Below are 26,065 nucleotides of genomic sequence, written 5' to 3' on the forward strand. Positions count from 1 at the left end.
GCCCCAGTCCGGGAAGATCCCACATGCCGCAGAGCGGCTGGGCCCGTGAGCCATGGCCGCTGAGCCTGCGCGTCCGGAGCCTGTGCTCCGCAACGAGAGAGGCCACAACAGTGAGAGGCCTGCGTACCAAAAAAAAAAAAAAAAAAAACCCCAAAAACCTAGGAATTCAGGAAACATTTTTTTCTAAAACTTGAAACTTTGAGCAAAGTATGGAATACCACAACGATTCCCCCTTTACTCTCAATCGCAATTTCTGTACGTGACATCAATTTTCTATTCCTTTACTAGTGGAGGAGGGTCCTTCTCCCAGTGGGTCCACATTATGACGTACTCCCTTTGCAGGACAACCAGAAGAGGGTCTGGGGACTGGAAGTCAGTAAAAATGGAGGCTGTAGTACACCAGAGGGAGTGGGCCTCTTAACAATGAGGTATGAAACTGAAGGTATGGAAACCCAGACCTTAAACCTGCTTCCTGGTATTGATGTAGAGGGAAGAGACTCAAAAGGTTTACAGGGGGTTTGATCATCTGTATCACAGAACTGAGACTCTGAAATGGGGAGAGATGTAGAAGATCAGAATTCAAAGTTCTGACCAGAAAACCAGAAATGCATTGAAAAGTGAGTGGAAAATTGGTCGTGGGGAAGGGAGGGAAGGAAGCCTCTTAGGATAAATCAACATTACCTTCAATGAAATAAAGCATTTTGTAAGAATCACATCGAAAATGCAGGGAAGAGCCAAAGATGTCTGACTTTGAGGTTTTACTTTGGTAAATGGAAAATAATCATGAGATTTGTAGCTTCACTTGATTTATAGGGTCACCCAACTCTATATATTTTCCTTCAAGATGTAAGTTCTTCAACTGTGGCTCTTTCTCCTGCAGGGCTTTTGTAGGGAAGGAGGGGGTACTCCATCTCATTAAACTAGTGGGATCAGCGCAGCAAGATGGTTTGGACGTGGCAAATCCTTGGTGGAGGTGGAAAACTCCCCCCAAATCAAAAGGAGGAATAGTTTGGATAATTGTCTGCTTTAAAAATTAAAGATCCCAACTTCATCTCAGCATCACCATGACTAAATACCACCTCTCCTTTACACCATAGTTAGATAGATGGATGGATAGATAGATAGATAGATGTATGTTCTGGAAGAAGGTTTTCCAGTGGGCAGGTTTACTTCTTGTGCATGGGAATCTTGATTAACCCTGAAGCCCAGGTGGAAAAAAACCTTTTGTGAGGACAGAGATTGGGATGGAGTTGAGAGTGAGATACAGGAGAAGATATCAGTTTACATGCTCTCCAAGATTTTGAAAAGACTAATGAACGGTTCTAACTCAACTCCTTCCATAGACCTCTCTGCCTAGTGGTTGACCAGACTGCCTTTCAGCGGCTCCGGAGGCGGTGGCCAATTTAACTTCCTGCTGACCACCGACCTGCGGTCCTGAGGTTCACGTAGTACTTTTCCAGGGCCCGTTATAAGGTTGGGGGACGGCAGAGGAACTGCTTTTGCACACATCTAGAGGCCGGGTGTAATCGGTACTTTCCCTGCTTAGGAAGCAGACAACTCTGCCCCCCTCCCTGCCTCCCTCCGACCCGTCTAGCTACTCGGGAAAACCCAGGACGAGACGCTCTGCGCCTAAAGGCTCAGCCGAAATGCATCCTGCAGTCGGGTCTCCGGCCGGAACCCTCCCCGACTCGGGGCGGCCGGAGGGGAAGGGGCGGGGGCCCGGCAGGCAGGCCAGCGGCGCGGCAGGCGCAGAGGATGCACGCGGGGGTCCTGGGCCTCTCCGCCCTGCTGCTGGCGGCCGAGCAGAGCGCGCGTGAGTGCCGGGCAGGCCACGCTCACCCCTCCGACCCATCCTGACGCCCGGGGACCCACACGCCACCCCGGCCACGGCGGCGGCCTCTCCCCGCCTGCGCCCAGCACTGCGCGCCAGTGCACGCACGGTGGCACCCCACCCGCCCAGTCCCTGGTAGATCCCCGCGAATGCACGACCCTCCCGGGGATGCGTGATTGCCCCCGAGGATGAATGCCGCACCCCCTCCGCCCCCTCCCCCTTGCATGCGTGGTCCCCTTGTATCTGAGGCCCCTCCGCGGCGGGTGCACGATCCATCCCCCTCCCCCTCCAGCGGGTGCTTGATCCTCTGCAGGAGTCGCGGCACACGTGGCCCCCCGCTTCCCTCCAGAGAGGCCTCCAGGACTCGGCAAAGTGCCGCAGGTGCCCGAGGCGCTGCACGCGGGCCTGGGGGCGCCCTGCTCTCCCCGCTATCCGGCCGGCCTGGGGGTCTGGGCGGCGGGGGAAGCCGCTTGGGGCCAGGTTGTGGTGGGACTGGGCTCCGCTTCCGCGGAGCTCTGGAGGGAGGGCCGTCTACAGCTGGACCGGAGGCGGCGGGCGCGGGACGCGATGGTCGCGTAAGGAGCGCTGTCCGCCGGCAGAGGCGGGGCCAGAGGGCGGAGCGGTTCAGCGCCTTTCCAGTTTGAACTTGTAACTCCTTCGGTGCCGGAGCGGAGGCCTCCGCCCGCTGCAGCCCGGCTCCCTGCAGCCGCTTCTTCCTCGCGGGGCCCCCGCAGATGGGGGGAGGGGTGGGGGAGTGGAATTAACGGGGCTTCAGCATCCAGACCCCCCAGCGTTCCTCGCCACTCCCCAGCTCGCAGGCACTTGGGGACCCCGGCGGGCTCTGGCCCTGCACTTTTTCCTGGGAGGGAGTTGCCCCCGCGCCGCGTCGGCGGGTCCCTTGTTTGAACCGCGGTCCACGAAGGCCCCCCGGGGTCGTCCCTGCCATGAGGTTTCAGAGGCGCCCAGAGGAGGTCCCACGTTGAGATCGGCTCCAGAGCTCCGGGGTCCAGCGCCGCCACTGAGCAGGGCTAAGATGAGACAGGACTCCGGGTCTCGGCACCCACCCCAGGTGGCCCCGCGGACGTGGGTTCCTCCTTCCCTCCCGTCTAGGAACGCCTGGGCCTCAGCGTTCCTCAGACTGGGCAGGGCGGTGACTGCCCCAGAGGCTTCTGGTGCCTGGGGCTCCCGGTTTGCCTTGTGTGCCGGGTGATTAGAGCAAGAGACAGAGCCTGGGCACCAAGGAATGGCTGCCCAAGCCCTGGCTTCTCGGGGAACCTGCAGGGTTCCCGTCTGTACCTGGGGCAGCGCTCTCTTACCGCTGCAGTTCACAGCTTTACGTGTCCATAAATCCATGTTAAACTCTAACAGTGGGGAACCCAAGCAATAGTCCTGTAAGACAATTACTGTGAGTCCCGAGCACCTGCTAGTACTGGGCAGATGTAAGCACCCACGTCTGTGGCCATTCATCAGGGAGGGCAGACCCTAACCTAGATTTATCAAGCTCTTTCCATTCCCTGACCCTATCCTACAACCCTCAAAAATAAAATAAATGAAGCCGCCCCCAGAGAGGAGGTTTTACATTTTTGAGCCCATACTAAGTGCCAGGTGTTTGTGGGTTTTTTTGCACGCTGTCCTATGAGATCCAACAGTCCCTTTGTACAGCCATGGTGTCTGGGCCTTTGGGATCCTTTGGGAAGCTCTGGCCCTTTCATTCAACCTCATTCTGGTCCAGACTGCACGCGGGCTCTGCCCACTCCAGGCTAGGTGTAGCAGGCAGCACTGCTGGCTGTAGGGACACAGCGTTTGCTGGTCCCTCCCTCCTGCCTTCCACTAACCCTCTGGTCCTTCCTCTGGTCCCCAGGCCTCTGCACCGTGGTTTACTACTTCACCACAGGCCAGCTCCTCTGGGGGTGGCTGGCCCTCTCTGTGCTACTACCTGGCTTCTTGGTCCAGGGCCTGAGCTACCTTTGGTTCCGAGAAGATGGACATCAAAGTCACTGCTCGTTGGTGGTGCTACACCTCCTCCAGCTTGGCGTGTGGAAGCGGTAAGGCAGCCCCTTTCAACCCTGAAGCGTGATTTCACACGTGCGAAAGGAGGGTTCTCCTGTGCATACGTATTCCATCCTTAGGGTCACAAAAGTGCAGTCTTGGGAGAACGTTGGAAGCCACCTCTTTGAACATTTGCTCTGATATTGGTCACCTCACCGAGCCTGAACTTCCTTGAGCATCCTCAAGGAGCATCCAGAAGGAGCCGTGACCCTTCAAAAGCTTTTTCTTGACTTGGGCCAAATCCTATGTGCTCGTGTTTAATTCAGTTGGTCTCGCCTTTAGAGCCATGGAAAGTGACTCAGTTAGGGCCGGTCCATGTAAACACCTACTCCCTCACTCCAGGAGGGTGACACAGATTTAAGCAGAAGCAGCAGTGGGGTCGGCCTGGTAACATTTGCATTAAGCTTTTATTGCAAGAAGAAGCCATTTGGGTGCCAGGGCCACATTTTTCCATAAAAAGGCATCCTGGGCAGGCCTAGTGTTCAGCAGGCTCGGCTTTGGCCCACCAGTGCAGCAGGTAAGGTGTTGTTTTCCCTGGGATACCTGGATTCCTGGAGGGTCAGGGGAGATGCGGCAGTGAGCTTACACTGGGGCAGATTTCAGCTCTCAGCTGCCTCATAATCCCATAGAGTTGCCAGGAATTTTAAAAGGGAGAAAATTGGGAGATCAGATCGGTGATGGCCTCCGGCTCAAGAGCACATGAACTTGTAGACGCTGAGGATAGAAAGGCTCTCAGGAGTCACGGCCAAGTCTCAGATCTCAGGCTGCGCTGCTGGCTGTCCTGGGTGGTTTATGCCTTCAAGCCATGCCCAAGGCTTTCTTTGGAGACGCTGAAGTGAGTTTTCTGATTTCCCAGCTGCGTCCGAGACAGAGGGCTTGGAGACAGAGGGTACTTCTGATAAAGACATCACCCAACCACCCGAATTTCTCCGGGCCCCTCGGAGCTGGAACCCTACATCTCTAAAGGCACCAGAAGCGTTTTCAGCTACAGCAGTTTTGCCTAAAGCTGAGCCTTTGTGTTCAAGCCATGTGGTTCCTCTGAAACGATAGGACTCTGACCAGTGGGAAGAGAGCAGAGCTGGCTTTCCTGTTGGACTCGGAGGATCGGAGCCTGTACTGGGCGCTACCCACATGCGCTGACCCTTCTGTCTGCCCAACTTGGTATGAAAACCATTAAGGGCTCCGATCCTTCCAGGGACCACGTGGTACGTTATAGTCATCAAGTTTGCGACCTCAGGGACAGAGCACCTATTGAAAAAAAATGAATCAACTCTCCCCTAAGCGAACATGTCATAGCTCAAAAGAAGATTAAAGTCAGGGCCAGTCACTTGAGAGAAGCCTCCTGAATAACTGTCAGATAGATCTGTCTTCTGGAGCTCCGGGGGGACCCTTGGTCCCATTTGATCCAGTGCCTTCTTCAGAGATGGGGCAGCGTCAGGCTCACATGTGTCCGCTTTCATGCTGGTGTCCAACACTGACCCCCACTCATCTTCCCCAAGTTTCTCAGATGATGCCATGAATACTAAATATATATTTCTTAAAAACTAAAATGGGTAAATGAAGAGAGACAGGAAAATTAGAAATTAGGAAAAACAACTAGTCATCTATATCTCTTCTTATTTAAAAAAAGAAGTTAGTGGGACTTCCCTGGCAGTCCAGTGTTTAAGACTGCGCTCACACTGCAGGGGACACAGGTTCGAACCCTGGTCGGGGAACTAAGATTCCATATGCTGCTCTGTGCGGCCAAAAAAAAAAAAAAAAGTTAAGGTGACTAAAAATATATATGTATAATTTAAAAGGACAAAAAAAAAAAAAGCATGAAAAAAGAAAAGAAGTGAGAAGAGTCAGGAAACGGAAGGGAATGTCAGAAAAGAAGGTAACGCCAGAATGCACTCTTGCTTACGGTGAACCACAGATTTGTCTCTCAGTTTTGTAACAAGCATAAGAAGCTACATGGTTTTGCAATGCTTCTGCGATAGAAAATAAACCAAACAAATGGAAATCTGCTTCCTTAGAAGAAAACTTTGAAAGTTAAAGTAGAAAACAAGAACTCTATTCCCTATCCTGCAACCAGCTTATTGGGCTTTCACAAGGAAGACACCGGGTAATGGAGTGTCTTGTTAAAGTAGAAAACAAGAACTCTATTCCCTATCCTGCAACCAGCTTATTGGGCTTTCACAAAGAAGACACCGGGTAATGGAGTGTCTTTCAGCACATCCACACAGAGCTTCGCAAGACTGATGCCCAGTCAGGGCCAGCAAAGAAGCCGCTCAGAAAACTGCAGTTCAGCGAAAGCACCTGTAGGAGGAGCCAAAACAGTTCTGTTTGCACAGCCCTAGACAAACAGCATTTAGACAGGGGTCATAACGCAATGCAGAAGAATCTACTGACAACAAAAAACCAATTAAACGCAAACCTCATGAAGTGGCTTGTAAAAAAGGCAAGGACTTAAAACATAAACGTAGGGCTTCCCTGGTGGCACAGTGGTTGAGAATCCGCCTGCCAATGCAGGGGACAGGGGTTTGAGCCCTGGTCTGGGAAGATCCCACATGCTGTGGTGCAACTAAGCCCGTGCGCCACAACTACTGAGCCTGCGCTCTCGAGACCGCGAGCCACAACTACTGAGCCCACGATCCGCGACTACTGAGCCCACACGCCTAGAGCCCGTGCTCCACAACAAGAGAAGCCACTGCAATGAGAAACCCGTGCACCGCAAGGAAGAGCAGCCCCCGCTCGCAGCAACTAGAGAAAGCCCCTGGGCAGCAACGAAGACCCAACACAGCCAAAAATAAATAAATTAAAACAAAAAAAACCCACAGGGCTTCACTGGTGGCGCAGTGGTTGAGAATCTGCCTGCTAATGCAGGAGACACGGGATCGAGCCCTGGTCTGGGAGGATCCCACGTGCCGCGGAGCAACTAGGCCACAACTGCTGAGCCTGCGCGTCTGGAGCCTGTGCTCCGCAACAGGAGAGGCCACGATGGTGAGAGGCCCGCGCACCGCGATGAGGAGTGGCCCCCCGCTTGCCACAACTGGAGAAAGACCTCGCGCAGAAACGAAGACCCAACACAGCAAAAATAAATTAATTAATTAAATAGGTACTGGAATGATTGCATAATCTAAGTTCCAGATAACAACAACAACAAAAGAAGTTCTATTCAACATCAATCTGTTTTAAAAAAAAACCCCAGGAAACAAGTGTTGGCAAGGATGTGGAGAAATTGGAACCCTTGCACACTGACGGTGGAAATGTAAAGTGGTGCAGCCACTGTGGAAAACAGAATGGCAGTTCCTCACAAAATTAAACATAGAAGTACCATATAATCCAGCAATTCCACTTCTGGGTATATATCCAAACAAGTTGAAAGCAGGGTCTGGAAGAGGTCTTTGTACACCCATGTTCCTGGCAGCATTACTTACAGTAGCCAAAACATGAAACAAACCAAGTGTCTAAACAGATGATGGATAAGCAAAATGTGGTCTGTACATACAATGGAAAAAAGGAATGAAATTCTGTAATATGCTACAACGTGGATGACTCTGGAGGACATGATGCAGTAAGCCATGCAATAAGACAAATACATAATTCCACTTACATGCGGCACCTAGAGCAGTCAAGTTCATAGAGTCAGAAAGTAGGATGGGGGGTGCCAGGGGCCGGGGGAGGAGGGAACGGGGACTTATTGTTTAATGGGGACAGAGTTTCAGTTTTACAAGATGAAAAGAGTTACAGAGGACGATGGTGGTGATGGTTGCACACCGTTATGAATTATTGCAAATTGTCAATAATCTATTCAATTATGAAATTTAAATTATTAACGTCACTGAACTGTACTTATAAAACGGTAAAGATGGTACGTTTTATGTTATGTGCATTTTACCGCAATTTTAAAAAGTTGAAAAAAATGTACAGTCCTAGCGGAAACCTCCACCGTTCACTGTCTCAGCTTTCACGTCACCATAAAGTGTTAAGATGGAGAGAAGCATCACTAATTCTTCACCTTGTGGGGCTACGATAGACTATTCCGGGGGAAGCGGATACGTTTGGTTTTTTATTTAAGCTGTTCAGTGGAGCTTGCTGAGAGACATCATTCCAAAGACCGAGTTAGTTTAATTAAACGTGTTAACAAACGTCAATTTTTAGTGCATGTTGTCCTTAGTGCAACGGGAAATCTTAGACCGTCATCAACACAGCTCAATATGCTCGGTATTTATTCGTTCATGTTTACTAACCTTGTGTGACCAAAGGGACTGGAGACACGTGATTAAGGCACAGTCTGAGGCCAAATTGTGAACAAAGCTGGAACAGTGAATTAGAAGAAGAGAGATGTTCACAGGATGCTGGGAGCCCCAGGGCTTGCCACGGTGCATCTCTGGACCAGAGACGTCTTCATCACCCGAAACTCGTTAAAAATGCAAATTCTCGAGCTTCACCGGGACCCACATGGCATCACGGCAAACTCCTCATAATTCTCCAAACGCGTCGGTTTAATCAGAAATTCTAGGCCTGGGGCCGGGCAACCTGTCTTTCAACAGCCCACCTGGTGACTCTGATGGTGCTCACGTCTGGAACCGCCGTCCGGACACAGGAGCCGTCGTGGGAGGGCTGAAGAATGAGGTGGACTTGGAAGCACGTGGGAAGGGGAGGCACTTCGGACCCAGGCAACAGCAAAGCTGCTGCAGAAGGAACTGCTGGAAGTGGTGGTTTTGGAAAACTAGAAGTCTGTTTTGCTGTGAGTGTGGGGTAAGGATTTTCTGGACAAAAGCAATGTGGACGGAGACAGACTGGGCTGGACCATGAAGGAGCTTATCCACCAGGTAAGGGGTTTGAGAGCCACTGGAAAGGTTTAAGTAAAGGAGTAACCTGGTCAGATAAGGCCCTTAGAGACGGCACAGGAAAGGAACTGAGAAGGGAGAGTCCAAGGGCCAGGCAGGCGGCCAGAAATCCGGGCAGGAGCTGGTGAGTACCTGGAAGGAGAGCATCCATTCCCACCTCCGCCCTCCTCCTCCCACTCACCGCCCCGTACCTCCGCTTTCACCTGGGCCCCCCGAAGCCCCCTAACCAGTGATCTCAGCCTGAGACCCTCCCCCTGCAGCAGGTTCCAGAAACGCGATTCGAAAACCAGGTGGATCGCATTCCCACTGGTTCTCCATTTCCCACTGGTCCAAGAGGGACACCCAACTCCTCAGCTGGGCTAGAAGAGGCTTCTGCTGCCCCAGGATGGACCGCCGTTTCAGTGGCCCTTCTCCTGCCCCGCTGGTGCCACCGTGCTCCCGCAGGCTTTGTCCCTGTCCTGAGTATGCCCGTCCCTCCTTTCCCTGAATATGTTTTCCTCTCTCCCCGGGACCCCTTCTGCCGCTCTCGTTTTCACACGTCTTTCTTCCTGCTTAAAACTTTTCACGTGTGTATGGCTTGCTTTCCACAACTGAATCTTGGGCTTCTGGAGAAGGTCTTCAATTTCGTTTGCACCCTCTGCAGTCTCCAGCAGGTGGGAGCAGCCCAATAAGGATGCACATGGAATGAATGGAGGCGGCTGGGAGGGTAGGAAGGGAGATTGGCACGTCCCCAGAATGGAGGATTCAGGACTGAAAGGGAAGCTACCGTATTCAGCTTCATATGCTTTTTTTTTTTTAAATAAATGTATTTATTTTTGGCTGCGTTGGGTCTTCGTTGCTGCACGCAGGCTTTCTCTAGTTGCGGCGAGCGGGGGCTACTCTTCGTTGCGGTGCGCGGTCTTCTCATTGCGGTGGCTTCTCTTGTTGCAGAGCACGGGCTCTAGGCGCGCCGGCTCAGTAGTTGTGGCTCGCGGGCTCTAGAGCTCAGGCTCAGTAGTTGTGGCGCACGGGCTCAGTAGTTGTGGCTCGTGGGCTCTAGAGCTCAGGCTCAGTAGTTGTGACACATGGGCTTAGCTGCTCCTCGGCATATGGCATCCTCTGGGACCAGGGCTTGAACCCGTGTCCCCTGCCTTGGCAGGTGGATTCTTAACCACTGCGCCACCAGGGAAGCCCCATATGCTTTTTCTTAACATTATACTTGGGTCAGAGATCACGGCTTCAAAGACTCAGTAAGAAATCAGTTCACTCCAGGATCCAAATCATGAAAGAGGAAAGCTGTCTTTCTTAAGTGTCTTTCCTGGGCCCTGTGTACCCTGAACAAAGCCATTTCAAAGAGGACCCCCTTCTGCTCTGGCCGTAGAAATGTTGGCCGGAGATCAGAGGTGGGGGCGTTCGGGGTAACTTGAAAGGCGCACTCAGCTCTCTTTCAGGAGTCGGTAAATTAAAACGATTCCTAGTTTCTCTGAACTTGGACAGGACAGAAGTTCGCAATTGCACATGGACTTGGCAGGCATGGCAGCCCCTGCTGCAGGCAGGTGTAGGGATCACTGGGTTCCTGCTTCTGGGCGCGTGAGTGGGAAACTGCTGTGAAAACCCGAAGTCCCCAGAGCCCACACGTGCCTGGGGAACAGTGTCCTTTTTATACGTGCATGACCCTCCTGGGGGCGCAGGACAGCGACCCATGGCACCTCCAGGTGGCTTTCATAAGATGGAAGCATCAGAAAGGTTTCTAGGGTGGGTTTTGGGGGAAGTAGAATGAAACAGGCACATTTCCTCCTTTTTCTTCTCTTGCACTGACTCCCTTTCCTGGATGTGTGTCCCTGCAGCCAGGGCAGCCCGTCCTTGCACACCCCACGATGGTGCCCTGCCCTTCCCGCTGTCTAGCAGATGTGGATTAATTCCCATCCCAAGAGGCCCTGGGGCCAGGGAGGTAGTTCAGGGTTAGCTCTAAACTATGAAGGGCTCAGAGAGAGCCCACAGCAAACCTGTGTGATCCAGGCTCCCGGCCTAGCACCCCTTCCACGTGTGGCCAGAGTGTGTTCCGCTGGCCGGGCCTTGCTGGGCAAGGTCACCTGCTGCAGCACTTGGGTCAGACGTGCCACCTTCACTCTGGAGTCAGAGCTCAGGGCCTTGGGGTGTAGATGCGATCAGTTAACCCCTGGAAAGCTATCGATCTCTATGCGATAAGCCAGAGAAGGGGGTTCCTGTTTAAGCTATCACGGTGTGGTTCTGAGTCCTGGGCTCTCCTGTTCCTTAGGCACTGGGACGCCGTGGCCCCTGTTCTCCGGAAGGAAGGGGAGGCCTCCGCCTGGGGCCAGCTGCGGATGCAGGAGGCCGACCTGTCGGCCCTGCGCCTCCTGGAAGCCCTGCTGCAGGTCGGGCCCCACCTGCTGCTTCAAACATACGTCTTTCTCACCTCGGACTTCACTGGTATCGTGCCGGGTGAGTGTCTCCTACCACTGACCTCAGACCGTCCGACTTCTCAAGGCGGACAGAAGGAAACCCCTTATTTAGCAAAACCCGGCAACCTAAGACTTCCTGTTTGGGAGAATTAGGGCAGCCCAAGGGAATGGTTAATACTGGCTTTTGTTTGGGGCGATGAGTTCCCGGGGGTCTGCTTCCTTCATGGGGCTCAGTCCATGGGACAGAAATAGTCAGATGACCCTGAAAGCACCTTGGGAAGGTACCGTGTGCTGCCTCTTGCGAAATCAGTGTGTCTGTTTCTCCCGGGGCTAACTGTGCAGTCTGAGCCTCGTACCTCGAGAGCCATGGGAACAGAGCAACTTGGGCCCCAGCAAACGTGCGTCTTCTGCTGGCTCTCCCTCCAGGGTGCAGGCTCTCTCCTATGGGCTGGAACCATTGCATGTCCTGGTCTCATTTCTCTGATTAAACCTCCTTTATGTGGATTGAACGGCAAAGCAGGCTCTCTCCTATGGGCTGGAACCATTGCATGTCCTGGTATCATTTCTCTGATTAAACCTCCTTTATGTGGATTGAATGGCAAAGCAGGCTCTCTCCTATGGGCTGGAACCATTGCATGTCCTGGTCTCATTTCTCTGATTAAACCTTCTTTATGTGAATTGAACGGCAAAACAGGCTCTCTCCTATGGGCTGGAACCATTGCATGTCCTGGTCTCATTTCTCTGATTAAACCTCCTTTATGTGGATCGAACGGCAAAGTGCGTTTGGGATGAAATAGCATGTTCAGAGCCGTTAGGAGCTGCTTCGTCATAAACCAGAGGTGCTGGAGGAGCAGTGACTGGGATGCTTTTCTTAAAGGGTGAACACGGAGAGCCCAGCCCACCTGAGGGGACAAGCACCCATGTGTTAAGCAGAGGAAAGCTCTCCTTCACGCCCTCACTTCTTCAGAGCGGAGAAAGACGTGCGTGTTTGCACGGAGGTGACGATGCCCTCTGAGAAGTCAGATTTTGTTAAGGGTTAACGTCCTGTAAATACTAGGTTGTCCTGTGCACTTCGCTTCCAGGGATGAGTGCGCTGTGCTCCTGGTCTGTGCTGTCCTGGGCCCTGGTGTGCTATGCTCGTGCCATGGGCGCCATGAAGCCGGGTCACCTCTCCATGCCGTGGACGGCCCTCGGCTGCCAGCTGCTCTGGAGGATGGGCATGGTGGGAGCCCGCGTTCTGAGTCTGGTTCTGTTCTTCCAAGTTTACCGCGTCTGGGTTCTGGTTGTTGCAGGTGAGCTGAGCGTACGTTCCGACTATCTATTGGGGCCTGACAAACCACCCCGAACTTAATGCCTTACAAGAACCATTAATGGGGCTTCCCTGGTGGTGCAGTGGTTGAGAGTCCGCCTGCCGATGCAGGGGACGCGGGTTCGTGCCCCGGTCTGGGAAGATCCCACGTGCCGCGGAGCAGCTGGGCCCGTGAGCCGTGGCCTCTGAGCCTGCGCGTCCGAAGCCTGTGCTCCGCAATGGAAGAGGCCACAACAGTGAGAGGCCCGCGAACCGCAAAAAAAAAAAAAAAAAAAAAAAAAAAAATATATATATATATATATATAACCATCACGTTTGTTTTAGAAATTGTTGTGCATTTTTTGTTACCAGAGTCTAAAGATGGGTTTTTGGGTTTTCTAACATAAGAATGTGATAGTTCCTTCTATTTATTGAGCGCTTATATTGAGCACAATATAACTCATTTATTATAATTATTAAATGTTTTTAAATTATAAAATATTTGCTAAAATTACAGATGATAATGTAGCAGACCACGATGTAGTTTTCACCTAAAACCGACGTAGACTTAACTTTCTTATTCAATCTTTTACTTAATCGTACTTTGCATGTGTCTATAAAAACGAATCAATAGGGCTTCCCTGGTGGCGCAGTGGGTGAGAGTCCGCCTGCCGATGCAGGGGACACGGGTTCATTCCCCGGTCCGGGAAGATCCCACATGCTGTGGAGCGGCTGGGCCCGTGAGCCATGGCCGCTGCGCCTGCGCGTCTGGAGCCTGTGCTCCACAACGGGAGAAGCCACAACAGTGAGAGGCCCAAGTACCACAAAAAAAAAAAAAAAAAAAAAAGAACCATTCATGATCAACAGCCCCGGTTCTGAGGGCTGACTGGACTCCGCTGGGGGTTTCTTGCCTGGGGCAGGGCGTCCTCGCACCATCGCAGTAGGTTAGCAGGTGTCTGGATTCATAGGGAGGCTCCACTGGGCTGGCTGTACAGACGTCTGGCACCCAGGGCTCCTCCGCCCTTTCTCTTCGGCAAAGTCATCTGGATTCGGACATGTCAGCTGAGCATTCCAAGAGAAAGGGGGTGGAATGGCCCGGAACTGGATCAGCATGGCTTCTGCTGCATTCTGCCTGGCAAAGCGGTCTCGGCCAGCCCAAGTTCAAGAATGTGGAGGAACAGATTCAGCCCACGAGTGTCCAGGGAGAGGAGGAATGCATGCAGGGTCTCTTTGGAGAAACGCGCCCGCAGCTCAGACAGCCCAGCGCTCACAGGACCAGCCAGCCCCAGAGCGCAGCTTTAGCTGCTGTGAGGGCTCCACATTCTGTGTCATGGGCTGAAAATCCTTAGTAAAACTGACACTTAGACAGGAGGGAGGCACAGGGTCCCACGTGCCCTGACGCAAGTCAGAAACGTGCAGTACATACTGTGCTGTTACTCATAGCCTCCCAAAGCCCTCCATGTTATTCAAATGCTGAGTTTTAGCCGTCTTCTCTGTTTCAAACAGGACATCTCCACTGAATCCAAAGCCCCCCTCAGCCCTCAGTCTAGCCGCACCTGGTTTGACCAGTGATGACAGGGAGTCTGCCTGATAATGCAGGATGCCTGCAGGGGGCCTGTGTGGCCCTGCCCAGAGAGGAATCTCTTCCGGTCATCAGGGAACAGCCTCTACAAGAAGGAACAAGAAGCGCTGAGAGATATTTAGACTTGAGCCTAGAACAAGCACGGATACATTTATTGGCAGAAAGCAGAAATCTATGAAAGAAATTGTGTTCCTAAAGAGACATTAGCTTTTTTTAAATTCGTTTTTTAAAAAAATTTCTGTTCAAATGCCAGTATGACATTATTCCTCCTAAACTATAGGAACAAATATCACAGCTGGACTGCATACAGATCTTGCCTTTGGATGTGGAGGGTTTTAGCCCTTCGAGCAGGGATTAAAAAACAGTGAGCAATCAGTTTTGTCACTGCCTCTTTAAACACTTTCTGGAACTAAAAAGGCCTAAGTACGCAATATTTAGTGAGTGTTACTGAAGCTAGTTTTTGTTTGCTTATCCCCAAATTAGGTCAGCTACCCTTTATGAGGATCAAGTGAGATAATACTTGCAAAAATAAAAAGTGTGGGTTTTCTGTGACCCTTGAATCTCTTCTGGGTTTTCGTTTGTTCTCTTGGGTGCCGAGTCAGATGCAGTCAGAACAGAGAGGAGGGCTACAAGCCCTGGTTTCCGAGTTCCTGCCCTACCCCCTCCCCACCCCCTCCCTCAGCCCCCCCCACCCCGAGGACCCTGACTTCCGAGGCCGCTCTCTGCAGGTGCCCACTGGCTGGTGATGACGTTCTGGCTCGTGGCTCAGCAGAGTGACATCGTGGACAGCACCTGCCGCTGGAGGCTGTTCAACCTGCTCATGGGTGCCGTGTACATCCTCTGCTACCTCGACTTCTGGGACAGCCCTTCCCGAAGCCGGATGGCCACGTTCTACACGGCAAGTGGTGATGACGGTTTTGTTTAATCCCAGCTTTTACTGTATACGTAGAATGTGTGCGTGCATGCGTGTGTGTGTGTGTGTGCACTTGTGAACACATATCTATTAAGAAGGAATAGCTTAATTTTAGGAAAAAATCTAAAGGGCATTATAGTCTTGAACAGAGATGATGGGCTCTGAAAATAGCAACCTGACGTCCAGTCGTTTCCACGTAGTTACTGTGGCAAGGATCGTGGCGCCTTTGGCAATGTTTTTCAGCCATTCTCTACGTCAGCCCATCTGATAAATACGATCACAGTTCTATTCTGTGTCATATACGCGATGCCCTTGTTAATCAGCTCAGTCACTGAGTTACAGCTGCGGTCCTAGATAGTGTGAAACACACAAAGATGACGTAATGCCTGTCTGCAGGCCGCTTCTGGTCCCATGGAGGAGATAAGCTTCCACCCAAACAAGTTTTAAAAAGAGGCAGAAGGTGGACAAATGCTGGCAGAGAAAGCAGCGTCTGAATTCCACAGAAGTGTCACTTCCCACTGGGATGAGCGGGGACACTTCTGATGAGAAGGGGGAAGTTGAACTGCATTGCAAACGGCAAAGGAGAGAGGACCAGCCGGGGCTTCGGAGCACAGGCTCTGGAATCAGACGGGCTTACGTGGGACCCTGGCTATGCCATTAACTGCCACCAAATGATGTGGCCAAGAATTTAAACTCTCCGGACCTATTTTTTCATCAGCACATCAGGACATAGCCATCCACCTCTCGGTGTCCCTGTGACAGTGATGTAAGACCTACCTGCTTTTCAGGGTCCCTGGGAAGATTAAATAATAAACAACTTGGGCTGAAATAACCAGCAAATAGTGGCTGTTACTAATACAAAAAGTTGAAGAGACTTTCAGGGGTGCAGGCGCTCCAGGATGGAGGGGGTAACAAAGAGAAGAGCCCGGAGGTGCAGCTCCTGTCTAGCAGCAGGTGGGCGGCGTTGGTCACCTCCTGGTTTTAGGAGAGCGCCGTAGAGCTTGGTGACCCCATAGGCCACGGGGCCCACAGACCAAAGAGGACCTGTGATGCTGAACGAGTCACAGAGCCCCACCAAGCCTCAGTTTCCACATCTGGAAACCGGTAGTAACAAGGCCCATCTCACTGCGGGGGGGGGTGAGGGCTGAGTGTGTGGCGGGGCCCCGCCCGCATGCGCCGTGAATAAACCTGAGGGTCACTTCTCCATCGTCCGTTCGCCGGAGCAATGTGTTCACGTGTCGATGCCCATGGGCGCCCTGAGAAGCAGTACTACGTAAGGAGACGTTTCACAGTTGCTGCTTTTCTTTCTTTGTTTTTGTCACGTTCACACCCCTTGTGCCAGGAGTTCTGGGGGCTGTTACATAAGGAAGGGAAACAAATGCTTAATTCTTTGCAGCTGTCCTAGTCACCGGACCACTGAGTTCAGAGTGATTGAAGAGGAAAAGACAGAACTTCGACGCTACGGAAGTTTCAAGTGTGGAGTGGCAAAGACGCAGAAGCACACTGAAGGCCACGGGGTGCGGGGAGGCCATAGGAGAGCCAGTGTGGACGGTACCGAGTTAAACACACCCGGACGCCAGTCGACGGCGATGAAAACAGACTCTATTAAGTCAGTCGCAACAAGGAAAGGGGTCCAGCGTGGACTGACCCCGACCTCATTTTGTGCAGAGGCGACTGTATATTTTAAAGGGAGAATGGTGTGGGACAGCGTGGGCTCCAGCGGAGTCGGGGAGTGAAGGGGTGTGGTCAGTGCGACCTCACCATCTGGGGTGTTAGTTGGCGCTTTCGGGATGAGAAACACACTTCCCGTCTCTGTCGTGAAGAGTGTTCACACACCTTAGAGCAAGGAGCTCACAGGCTGGGAGAGTCGTCTCCTGGGATGTGTGGGTTTCAGAGAGATGGTCCTCAGGTCCTGGAGAAGACAGCTCTGGGTGGTAAAAGATGTACATTTCAAAGGGACAGAGAAAGGATTTATAATCACAGACTTTCTGAGGTAACGCCCCCTAAGAGGAGGTTCAGGGCCTATCTGCCTGTGACCAGATGTTGGCTGGAATGAACGGTAAGTTCTCCTGGCAGCCCTGAGCTTTCTTAAGCAGGGACTTAACTGCAGCTGGGGTCATCGTGCTAGGGGTGCAGCCTTGAGCTGTTAGAAACTATGGTAGTGTTGCTTCGGGTCTCTTAATGTGCAGAGGTGGGCAAAATTGTTTCCGCTACGAGTCTGCAGTTTTTATAGGCCAAGGCTGAGGCCTCGTCCAGAAGAGGGCTTAGGGGAGCCTGTCTGAGTCGTTTGGTCAAGAAGAGGGTCTTAGTCAGTGGAAAGTCATTGCATTTGTCAGCGTTCTCCAGACAAACAGAACCAATGGGATGTGTATGGATGCATAAGAGCAGATTTGTTATAGGAATTCGCTCATGCAATTATGGAAGCTGAGAAGTCCCACGGTCTGCCAGCCACAAGCTGGAGAACCAGGGAAGCCCGTGGTAATTTAGTCCAAGTCCAGAAGACCAAGAACCAGGAGGTCGGTGTCCAAGGACAGGAGAAGATGGATGTCTCAGCTCAAGAAGAGAAGGAGAATTCCCTCTTCCTCTCTTTTGTTCTATTCGGACCCTCAACAGATTGGACGGAGCCCACCTGCACGGGTGAAGGTGATCTTTACTCAGACTACTGATTCAAATGCTAATCTCTTCCCGACCTCATGGACACACCCAGAAGGAATGTGTTACCAGCATCTGAGCATCCCTTGACCCCGTCAAGTAGACACATAACATCAACAGTCACAGCCCTTTAGGGGGCAGCCTGTAGGAAGGTGACCCTGGACCGGAGAGTCAGGACACACTGTCAAGAGGACCGCTGCGTTGTCAAGGAGTGGACACTCGACGCTGGGTGGAGGTGGGGCTGTTTCCAGGTGTGTTAGGGAAGATGACAAGGCCTGATGTGCAGGTGAAACGGGTCACCCCGACAATGATGGGGAAGAGAGACTGCAGTGGAACCCTGACAGGAAGTAGCAAGTTAAGAACTGTGAAATGGCAGTAAGGACGGGAAAAAGGAGACGGATTTTTTTTTTTCCACAGTCTGCACCACCAGTTTTTTTGTTTTGTTTTGTTTAGACATAAACAAACTTAAGAGTTTGTATATGTCAAGAGGGCCAGACAGCTGATGAGATGTGGTTGATTTAAGGAGAGAGAGTACCTCTAAGTTTTGCAGGCTGGGCTGCTGGGCAGTGCCGTTTAGAACCGAAATAACACCTGCTGGACCCTTGAAACACAGCTACCCAGAGCCTAAGGCACGGGGAGGTGGGTATTCTTAGGATTTTTAAGCAGCCCCTAATATCATTTTTTATTCTCTCCTTATTTGACCTTTCTAGAGTTAAAATGATGCCGGTGAACGGCTGTGGCAAACCTTGGAAGACTTTTAGCATAATAGTATGACAATTCAGGGTTTTAAAAAAATGTCTCCTACACAGTGTTTAAATACATCATCTTTGAATTACATTCCGTTTATTTACTTATTTTAAGAAATATACTTTGTATTATATTGATATGTTTTATATTAAAATATTTTTATATTAATTTATATTTAAAATTATTAGCTTTGGAAACCTTAGCTAATAAGCCCGCCTGGACGGGAGGTACGGAGAGCCTTCTGTAAGAGCTGCCCTTATTTCAGGCCCGGGAGGAAGGCTCCCTGTTCGGCCAGCAAGAGTACCTTCCCTGCTGCCACCTGGTGGCCAGGGGCCAGATTTACCTTTAAAGAGGTAAATATTCGAAAAAAAGATTCTGAAGTTGTTACGAAAGTGTGTTGAGTGTGGCTTACTGGAATTCAGTGTCACTGTGAGCTCTGCAGATACTTTTAATTATTGCACGGTAAAGCCAACAGGTGCATACAGTTAATTTAACATGAGAATGTGAGCATATAAAGTAGGAAATAAAAGTCGCTCTCAGCCCCACCTGACTCACCGAAGGGAATCCCCCAAGCCTCGTGAGCTGTGCCCTTACATGTCCTGTGCGTTTATGATTCTGCAGACATTTTAATGAGCTGCACTGAGAACAGGGAGAACACCCCGTTGCTAGAGAGGCTCACTCGACCCTGACCCTGCTTCCAGGAGGGCCCCGTGGGCCCGAGGACAGAGCCCCCAGCCCTGAAGGGAGCTGCGGCAGATCGCAGGACGGGAGCGTCCCGAGGCCGCCTGCACCCGACCAAGTGTGCTGACTCTCCTTCTGGTGCCCTAGGTCATGCTGCTTGAGAATACCGTCCTCGTGCTGCTGGCCACGGATTTTCTCCAGGGAGTGTCGCGGACCAGCCTGTGGACGGTAGCCGGAGTCTTGTCTGGATTTCTGATCGGTAAGACCCCACATCTCCTTCCTAGCCCCTCCCTCCCTACCCCAACTTGCTTCTTTACAATAAGCGCCCTCCAAGGGTAGGAAACGGTGCTCAGAAGCAGCTGGATGGAGACCAGGGAAGCTCCCTGCCCTGCGGGCGGCAAGGCCGCTCCCATAGGGGCACAAGAAACAGGATCAGCCTCCGTCTGCCTTGCTTGGCTGTGCTCAGAGGAACTGCTGGTGGGGCAGGGGCTGCCTCGGGGGTGGGACCCTCTCTGGTGCGCTGGCAGGGGTCAAGGACGTAAGCTCCCGCTCTTTTCCCAGCATCGAGGCACTGGGTGCGGAGAGGGCAGAGCAGGGGCCTTCCTGGCTCTACACACGTGCGGTGTCTCGACGTGAACCCTAGGAGAGGGGCTGAGCTCCCCCCAGCCTGGGGTGAGGCAAAGGCGAGGTTAAGCGATGCCGCGAGGTCAGGTCGTCTGGGAGTGGCAGAGCCACGGGGCCTGGCGGTTTAAGATGATCGGTTACGTCTCGTGATGAGGGAACGGCTCCAAGGTCCACGCTGTGCCCACCACGCTAACCCGGCTTAGCAGATCGGGTGTGAGCTCCTCTCCTGCACTTGGAAAATAACAGAAGACGCACCCCTGCTGTCGGCCTCCTCCCCGCACTCCTGCCCCTGCACGCGCTGGCCCGGCGATGGCGGCGCCCTCATTCTGCAGCATTTGCCAGAGCTTCCAGGACAACACCTGAATGTTCCACGCGGGTCCTTGCGCTTCTGAAACACGGTCCAGGGCAGAGGCTTCTCCTGCTGTTCGCAACAACTCGGGGCCCGAGCTCCCGTGCACCCCAAGGCCTTGCCTCTGGCCACCCACGTCCCGGGGGGAGCGCGTGGGGGTCGGGGCACCACCGGGCAGCCCTGACCCCTGACGCAGGAGGATGGGTGGCGGGGAGTAGGGTCCTTTTACTGGCCAGCAGCCAGGGCTTGGACTGGCCCGTCGGGGTAGCACTGACCAGGGAGAGGAAACGCCCCGGAGCTTCCAGCGTTTGGAGACGTGACTCTTCCAGGGACGGAGCAGATTCATAAACGTGGCCGTAAAACAAGTATTTGAGGGCCACGAACCAGAGGTGGCTTTTAAGCTCGACCCCCTCCGTTGTCAGGAACCAAGGCTCGTTAGAGATGCCGGTGGCCAAGTCAGCCCTTCTTTTTCAAATTAAACTTTTACCTTTGAGATGATTGAAGTTTTCAGAAATAATACAGAGATCTCCACATCAATAACTGTTTTTTAAAAAACATTTTAAAGAGTGTAAAGTGAGAATTGATGCAAGGACGGCTAATGTGGCTGGAGATGCATGAAAATAATTCACCGAGAAGATAACTTGAGAGTCGGATCTAGGAGGATGGATGGAAGGTATTATAGTAAAGAACAGGGGAAATTTTCAAAACTGTGCATGAAAGAGAGAGTAAAGAATAGAAGGAAGGAAGGAAAGAAGGAAGAAAGGACGGGTAGCAGGGAGGGAGGGAGGGGAAAGAAAGAACGCAGAGAGATCCCTGTATCCCTCCCCAGTCCCCCCAGTGGTGGCTTCCCGCAAAACTACAAGAACATCAGAACCAGGATGTTGACGTGACACATTCAACATGCAGAGAGAACTCTTCCGTGGCCATAAGGACCCTTCTGTTACTCTTTTAAAAGCATATCCACTTCCTCTTATCTCCACCTCCTCTGTAAGCCCCGGTGACGGCTAACCTGTCCTCCATTTCTATGATTTGGTCACTGCAACGATGTCATGCAACTGGAATTGTACAATGTGTGGCTTTGGGCATTGGTTTGGTTCACTGAGCGCCATTCCCCGGCAGTTCTTCTGAGCCCTCGTGTGTATCAATATCCCTTCCTTTGTTGCTGAGGACTGGTCCGTGGTGTGGATGAAGCTCATTGTGCCAACCATTTGCCTATCGTAGGACAGCTGGTTGGTCCTTTTTAAAATAATAATATCTATGCCAGGCGCCAGGGTGCAGGAAAGTGCCCGGGGTGCCCAGGCATGAAGCGGCCGGGCTCTCTCACATGGCAGCTCCCAGCACTGCTCGAGCCATCCTTCCTGGGGGCGTGGGCACTGTGACACCTGGGATGAAGGGACGGTGAAGCTGGGCAACCCAACCACTCATTCGGATTTTCCGGTTCTCACTGAGTCCTGTGAGCACAGCGGGGGTGGACGTAAAAAGGTCCCCCCCCGGCCAATCTGCTTCACGCTCCAGTTGGAAAAGAGATGTCGGACACCATTCCTAAAATGTGTGGGGCTCCTGGGGCAGCCTGAACTGATTCCCCTGTGGTGCTGCAGGGAGTCCTCAGTGGGAACATGGGGCGTGAATTATAGTCAGCAGAGCACAGGCTATACAGCAGCAACTCTGGCTGCCGTCTTGAGCTCCCTTGATAAGCATTTATTGAGTACCTACTGCATGCCAGCCTGGGGCTGCAACCAGGAACCAGGTGAAACACGCTGCCTCAAGGAAAGTCTACCTTCGCTGAACACATGTACCTGGGACTTGCAGGATGGGGGGGAAGGGGGTCAGCTCCCATTTCTTGGCCTCGGGTGGCTCACTGTAGAAGGAGAGTGACAATACCTCCCTCACGCTGGCTGTGAGAACTTGGAACAACGTATAGAAACGGCCGGAGCCGTGCCCCCTGCAGAAACAACACTCGGTCACATCCCATAGGAATTCTGTCTCCATTCCCCCGAAGGTACCCTGAGAGGATGCGAGGGGACGTCTGTTAGGCTCCTTCTAGCTCCATCCTTGCTGCGATTTACTGGCCGCTCTGATGCTCTCCCCCCTCCTTCCCCGCCTATGTCAGGTTTCATGCTGTTTATACCCAGCGCCCTGAAACCAGGCGCTTGGTCCGGTACAACAGGAAGCTGGAAATAACGTGGGAGGATTACTGGAAAGCTCTGTTAAATGAATTATTGCCGTAGCCAACACTTCTGATCAAAATAAATGAACCTGGCAACAATGTGATTGAGATGTTTATGCACGAAGGAAGTATTGTTGCTGCTCATGGAAATTCCTTGATACGAGGTTTTTGATGGTATGTTTAACCTCTGCTTGGGTCTTGTTTTCGAAATGATTCCTTACCTCCCCCTCCCCTCGCTTTGGAATCCATCAACCGGTGAGTAGATGGTTGGATTCTGAGTATCTGACCCAGTCTTCTGAGAGTAAAATGATCATTTCTACCGAACCTCTCTGTCTCTCTCTCTCTCACACACATCTAGAGGACTCAGTTAGAGCATCCCTCAAGGAAGAAGCCATAGAATCCACAGGACTTAGACTTTGTTCTTAGATTTTCAAATGTAGACACAGTTGCAGCTTATGGGAGCTGGAGAAGACTTAAATTCCCCCCAGATATCCGGTTCTGATGCTCCAACGAGTCCTGTTTTGGATCCCAAGTTGTACGACTCCACTCAGAATTCCAGAACCTGGAGTTCTGCAAACCACAGCAAGGACGCAGGACTTCAAGGAAGATAACCTTGTACTCTTGTTCTTCTTTTTCAGGCAGCGTCTCGCTGGTCATTTATTACAGCCTGCTACACCCTAAATCCACAGACATCTGGCAGGGCTTTGTAAGGAAGTCCTGTGGCATTGCAGGGGGTGATAAAGCAGAGGGAGACTCTCCTCCCCGGGCCTCGGGGCCAGCTGGTGAGGGGCCGGAGAGCCTGGGGACCTGCCAAGAGGAAAGTGATGTGCTAACAAGCCTGGGGAAGCCCCCCAGCCCACAGTGGGGTCCCCCACAGGCTGGGATGGAAAGCCAGATGGCTGGGGAGGCCTCTTTCCTCAGCCATCACCACTGGCTGTTGGTGAAACTTGCCCTGAAAACGGGAAATGTGTCAAAGATCAACGCACTCCTTGGAGAAGACAATCCTGGCTTCTTTTGTTCCCTTCCATGGGGGTTGAGCCAACACTGCAACCAGGAGAGGAAGCCCCCGTCCTCCCAGCAAGAGCCCCCATCGTCACCCCGCAAACCCCTAACCTCAGAGGAAGGCTCTGAGCTTCGAGTTGTCCCCAGAGCAGAGGCTGACGAAACTTCAAATTACGTCTCTTTTGCCAGCGATAGTCGTGACAAAACTCCTGCCCAGAAGCCGTCAGCTATGCAGCAGGAGGGCAGCCCGAAGGAGGGAGACGGGGCTGCTTCTGGGGTGCAGGGGAGGGGTGCAGGTTGGTGGCTGGGTGGAGGGGAAGGACAGGAGAGCTCCACACTCTACTTCAGTGCCACCACTGAAGGGGCCATGTCCTCACACCAAGACGGTGGGAGGGCAACTCTGACGACGTCCCTCTCTGGGAGGAGATTGGGGGAGGGCAGCCTTGCCCGGCCTGCCTCACCTCTGCCGGCCACCAAGCCTTTTCCCGCCACCATGGCCAACATCAGCCCGATCTTAGGCACCGGCCCAGGTAGAAGCTTCCATCCTAGTGGCAGAGCCCTGGGTGGCTCAGGGCATGGGGGTCAGCAGGAATCCACGAGGGACCAGAACCATTCTGCCACTGATGGCACACAGATGCCATGGCCGAAGGTGAGCCCGAGGCCCTCTGTGGAGCCCTGCCTCACGTCCACCCCCAAGTCTGAGTCCACCCACAGGGACAGCAGCTGGAGGGAAAGGCTGAAGACCGAGACAAGTTTCTTCATCTGACCACAGTCACTGTGAGATAAAGCAACAGACCAGCTAATCAAGCTGGTCATTGGCGTCGGGATAGGAGGAATCCCGCTTCTGACACCTACACCCTTGCGTACATCACATCCCCTCTGGACTTCTGTCCACACAGCTAGAGAATGAGAGAACCAGATTAGATTAGATAAGATCCCCTGCAAACACCACATGCCACACATATACACAGGAGTCATTCTCTAACACAGTGTAGAAGGTGGTAGGGATAAAGCTTCCAATCAAAATTGACTGCTGGGCTTCCCTGGTGGCACAGTGGTTGAGAGTCCACCTGCCGATGCAGGGGACACAGGTTCGTGCCCCGGTCCGGGAAGATCCCACATGCTGCGGAGCGGCTGAGCCCGTGAGCCATGGCCGCTGGGCCTGCGCATCCGGAGCCTGTGCTCCGCAACGGGAGAGGCCACAGCAGTGAGAGGCCCGCGTACGGCAAAAAAAAAAAACAGAAAACAAAATGTGACTGCTTCCATTTACAAACTCTATGATCCTTTTGTGTCTTCCACTGTGGTTCCTAGGAAACTCAAATGTAAAACCCAGAGTCCTATTTTGTTCTGGGTTTTCATGATACACCAAGCTCCTGACACTGGTTATTAATCCAGTTTTTTTAAATGTATTTTAACTGCATTATTTTATGAAATTCCTTGGTAAACTTCAGGACATCTCAGGCCTCTGCCCAGTGGAAGGAGAGCCAGAGAAAAACCAGAGCTGGACAGAGTTAAAGTGGTGAAAACAGATTTCATTCAGGAGCTATTGCAATAGAGAAAGAGACCTCAGTATAAAACCAGCACAACTCTGAACTCATCGTGGACAAGTAGGGGTTTATAGCCAAGGAGCAGGTGGATCTTAGTGGATGGAAATTACTAAGAAGAAGCATCGGGGTAAAGGGGGATTCTGGCTAAACTGACCTAACAGATTCTCTCTGAAGGCAGGCCAGGAAGGTCAGACATCACCTGTGGGCTGGAAAGGGGTGAGGAACCTGATCAGATATGGAAGGTAATCAGATACGGAGGGTGAGGGTTTCTGGTTAAACTTGACTTAACAGAATTCCTGCTAAAGTTGGACAATGCAGGGAGGAACGTGGAAGTAAACTTGGTTGAAAAGTTCAAGGGAGCCTGAGCAGGGCTTGGTCAAGGAGAGACTCTGTCAGGAGGACGTGGAGAATGGCATCGGTGGCTCTGACCAGGGCAGGAGAAGAGCCTTGTCTGACAAGGACTTCTGGCCTTTCCCTTCCACGCCAAAGGGTCACCAGGAACTGCAGGCTCACTGCAACCTTGAGAAAATGGTTATGGGATGAAGCATCTACATTACTCCTTGTCTGAATCTCCATGGCCGGGACCCTCGGAGCACAAGGGTGACATCTGGAGATGACAGTGCCAGTGACCACTGGGAACCCACTGAACTTGAACCAGTTGGGTTTATGACATCACAGCGAGGGAGAATGCACCCACGGGGCGTCTCAGGACGAGGCTGTGAGGGAGGACGGAGGATGGGGACAGTGGGGGGTGAAATTGGAGAGGACCTCAGGCAGCCGGGGCTCGCTCTGGATTGGGTGCAATCTGTGACTGAGTCTCACAGTCATTCTCACCTGCAGAGAGGGTGGACCAGCGTGAGAAGGAAACCCTATTTGATAACAGCAGCCATTGCCCCTTTGGGTAGAAGGGGGTGTGGGATGCGAGGTGACCTTGCTTTTGTCTCTATCACCATTTCCACGTGGCCTCTTCTGAGGATCTTCTGCGAGAGCCTCTGTGTCCAACAGAACACATGGCCTGGCTGGGAGCATCAGATGAGTTCCCAGATGTCAGGGGCTGCTCTTTCCCCCCTCAATATTAGTAGTAGCTGAATAGCTGTCTGTTAGGCTAAGTATCATTATGTCAGATCTATCCTATTGATGTTACTGCTTCAGTAAGTGGCCTTCACCCAGAACTTCAAAAGTGTCTGCTACCCCCATGGTACTTACTCTAAGGGCGTTTATCTTATATTTGCTGTCACACCTGCTTTTCTTAATTTTTTTTTTTACGGCTACCTCACTCCCTTCTTCTCCCATGAAGCTACATAGGAGGCAACAAAAGGACTCCTAGTATCCTTCAGTGCTACAGACTGTCTGCACATCGCCTCCAGGCCATTGACACAAAAGAGGGAAAGCCGGC

At 52.2% G+C, this 26,065-nt stretch overlaps 1 protein-coding gene across 1 annotated transcript; it reads left to right on the top strand.

The window, feature by feature from the left end:
• Positions 1-1,755: 1,755 nt before the first annotated feature.
• XKR5 (XK related 5) lies at positions 1,756-23,888 on the top strand. The gene is made up of 7 exons (XM_032618508.1): positions 1,756-1,813; positions 3,693-3,876; positions 10,973-11,157; positions 12,200-12,409; positions 14,716-14,885; positions 19,128-19,239; positions 22,759-23,888. The coding sequence occupies exons 1-7, from the start codon at positions 1,756-1,758 to the stop codon at positions 23,886-23,888; spliced, it is 2,049 nt and encodes a 682-aa protein (XP_032474399.1).
• The last annotated feature ends 2,177 nt before the right edge of the window (positions 23,889-26,065 follow it).

The sequence above is a fragment of the Phocoena sinus genome, chromosome 21 (assembly GCF_008692025.1).
Source record: "Phocoena sinus isolate mPhoSin1 chromosome 21, mPhoSin1.pri, whole genome shotgun sequence".
NCBI classification, from domain to species: Eukaryota; Metazoa; Chordata; class Mammalia; order Artiodactyla; family Phocoenidae; genus Phocoena; species Phocoena sinus.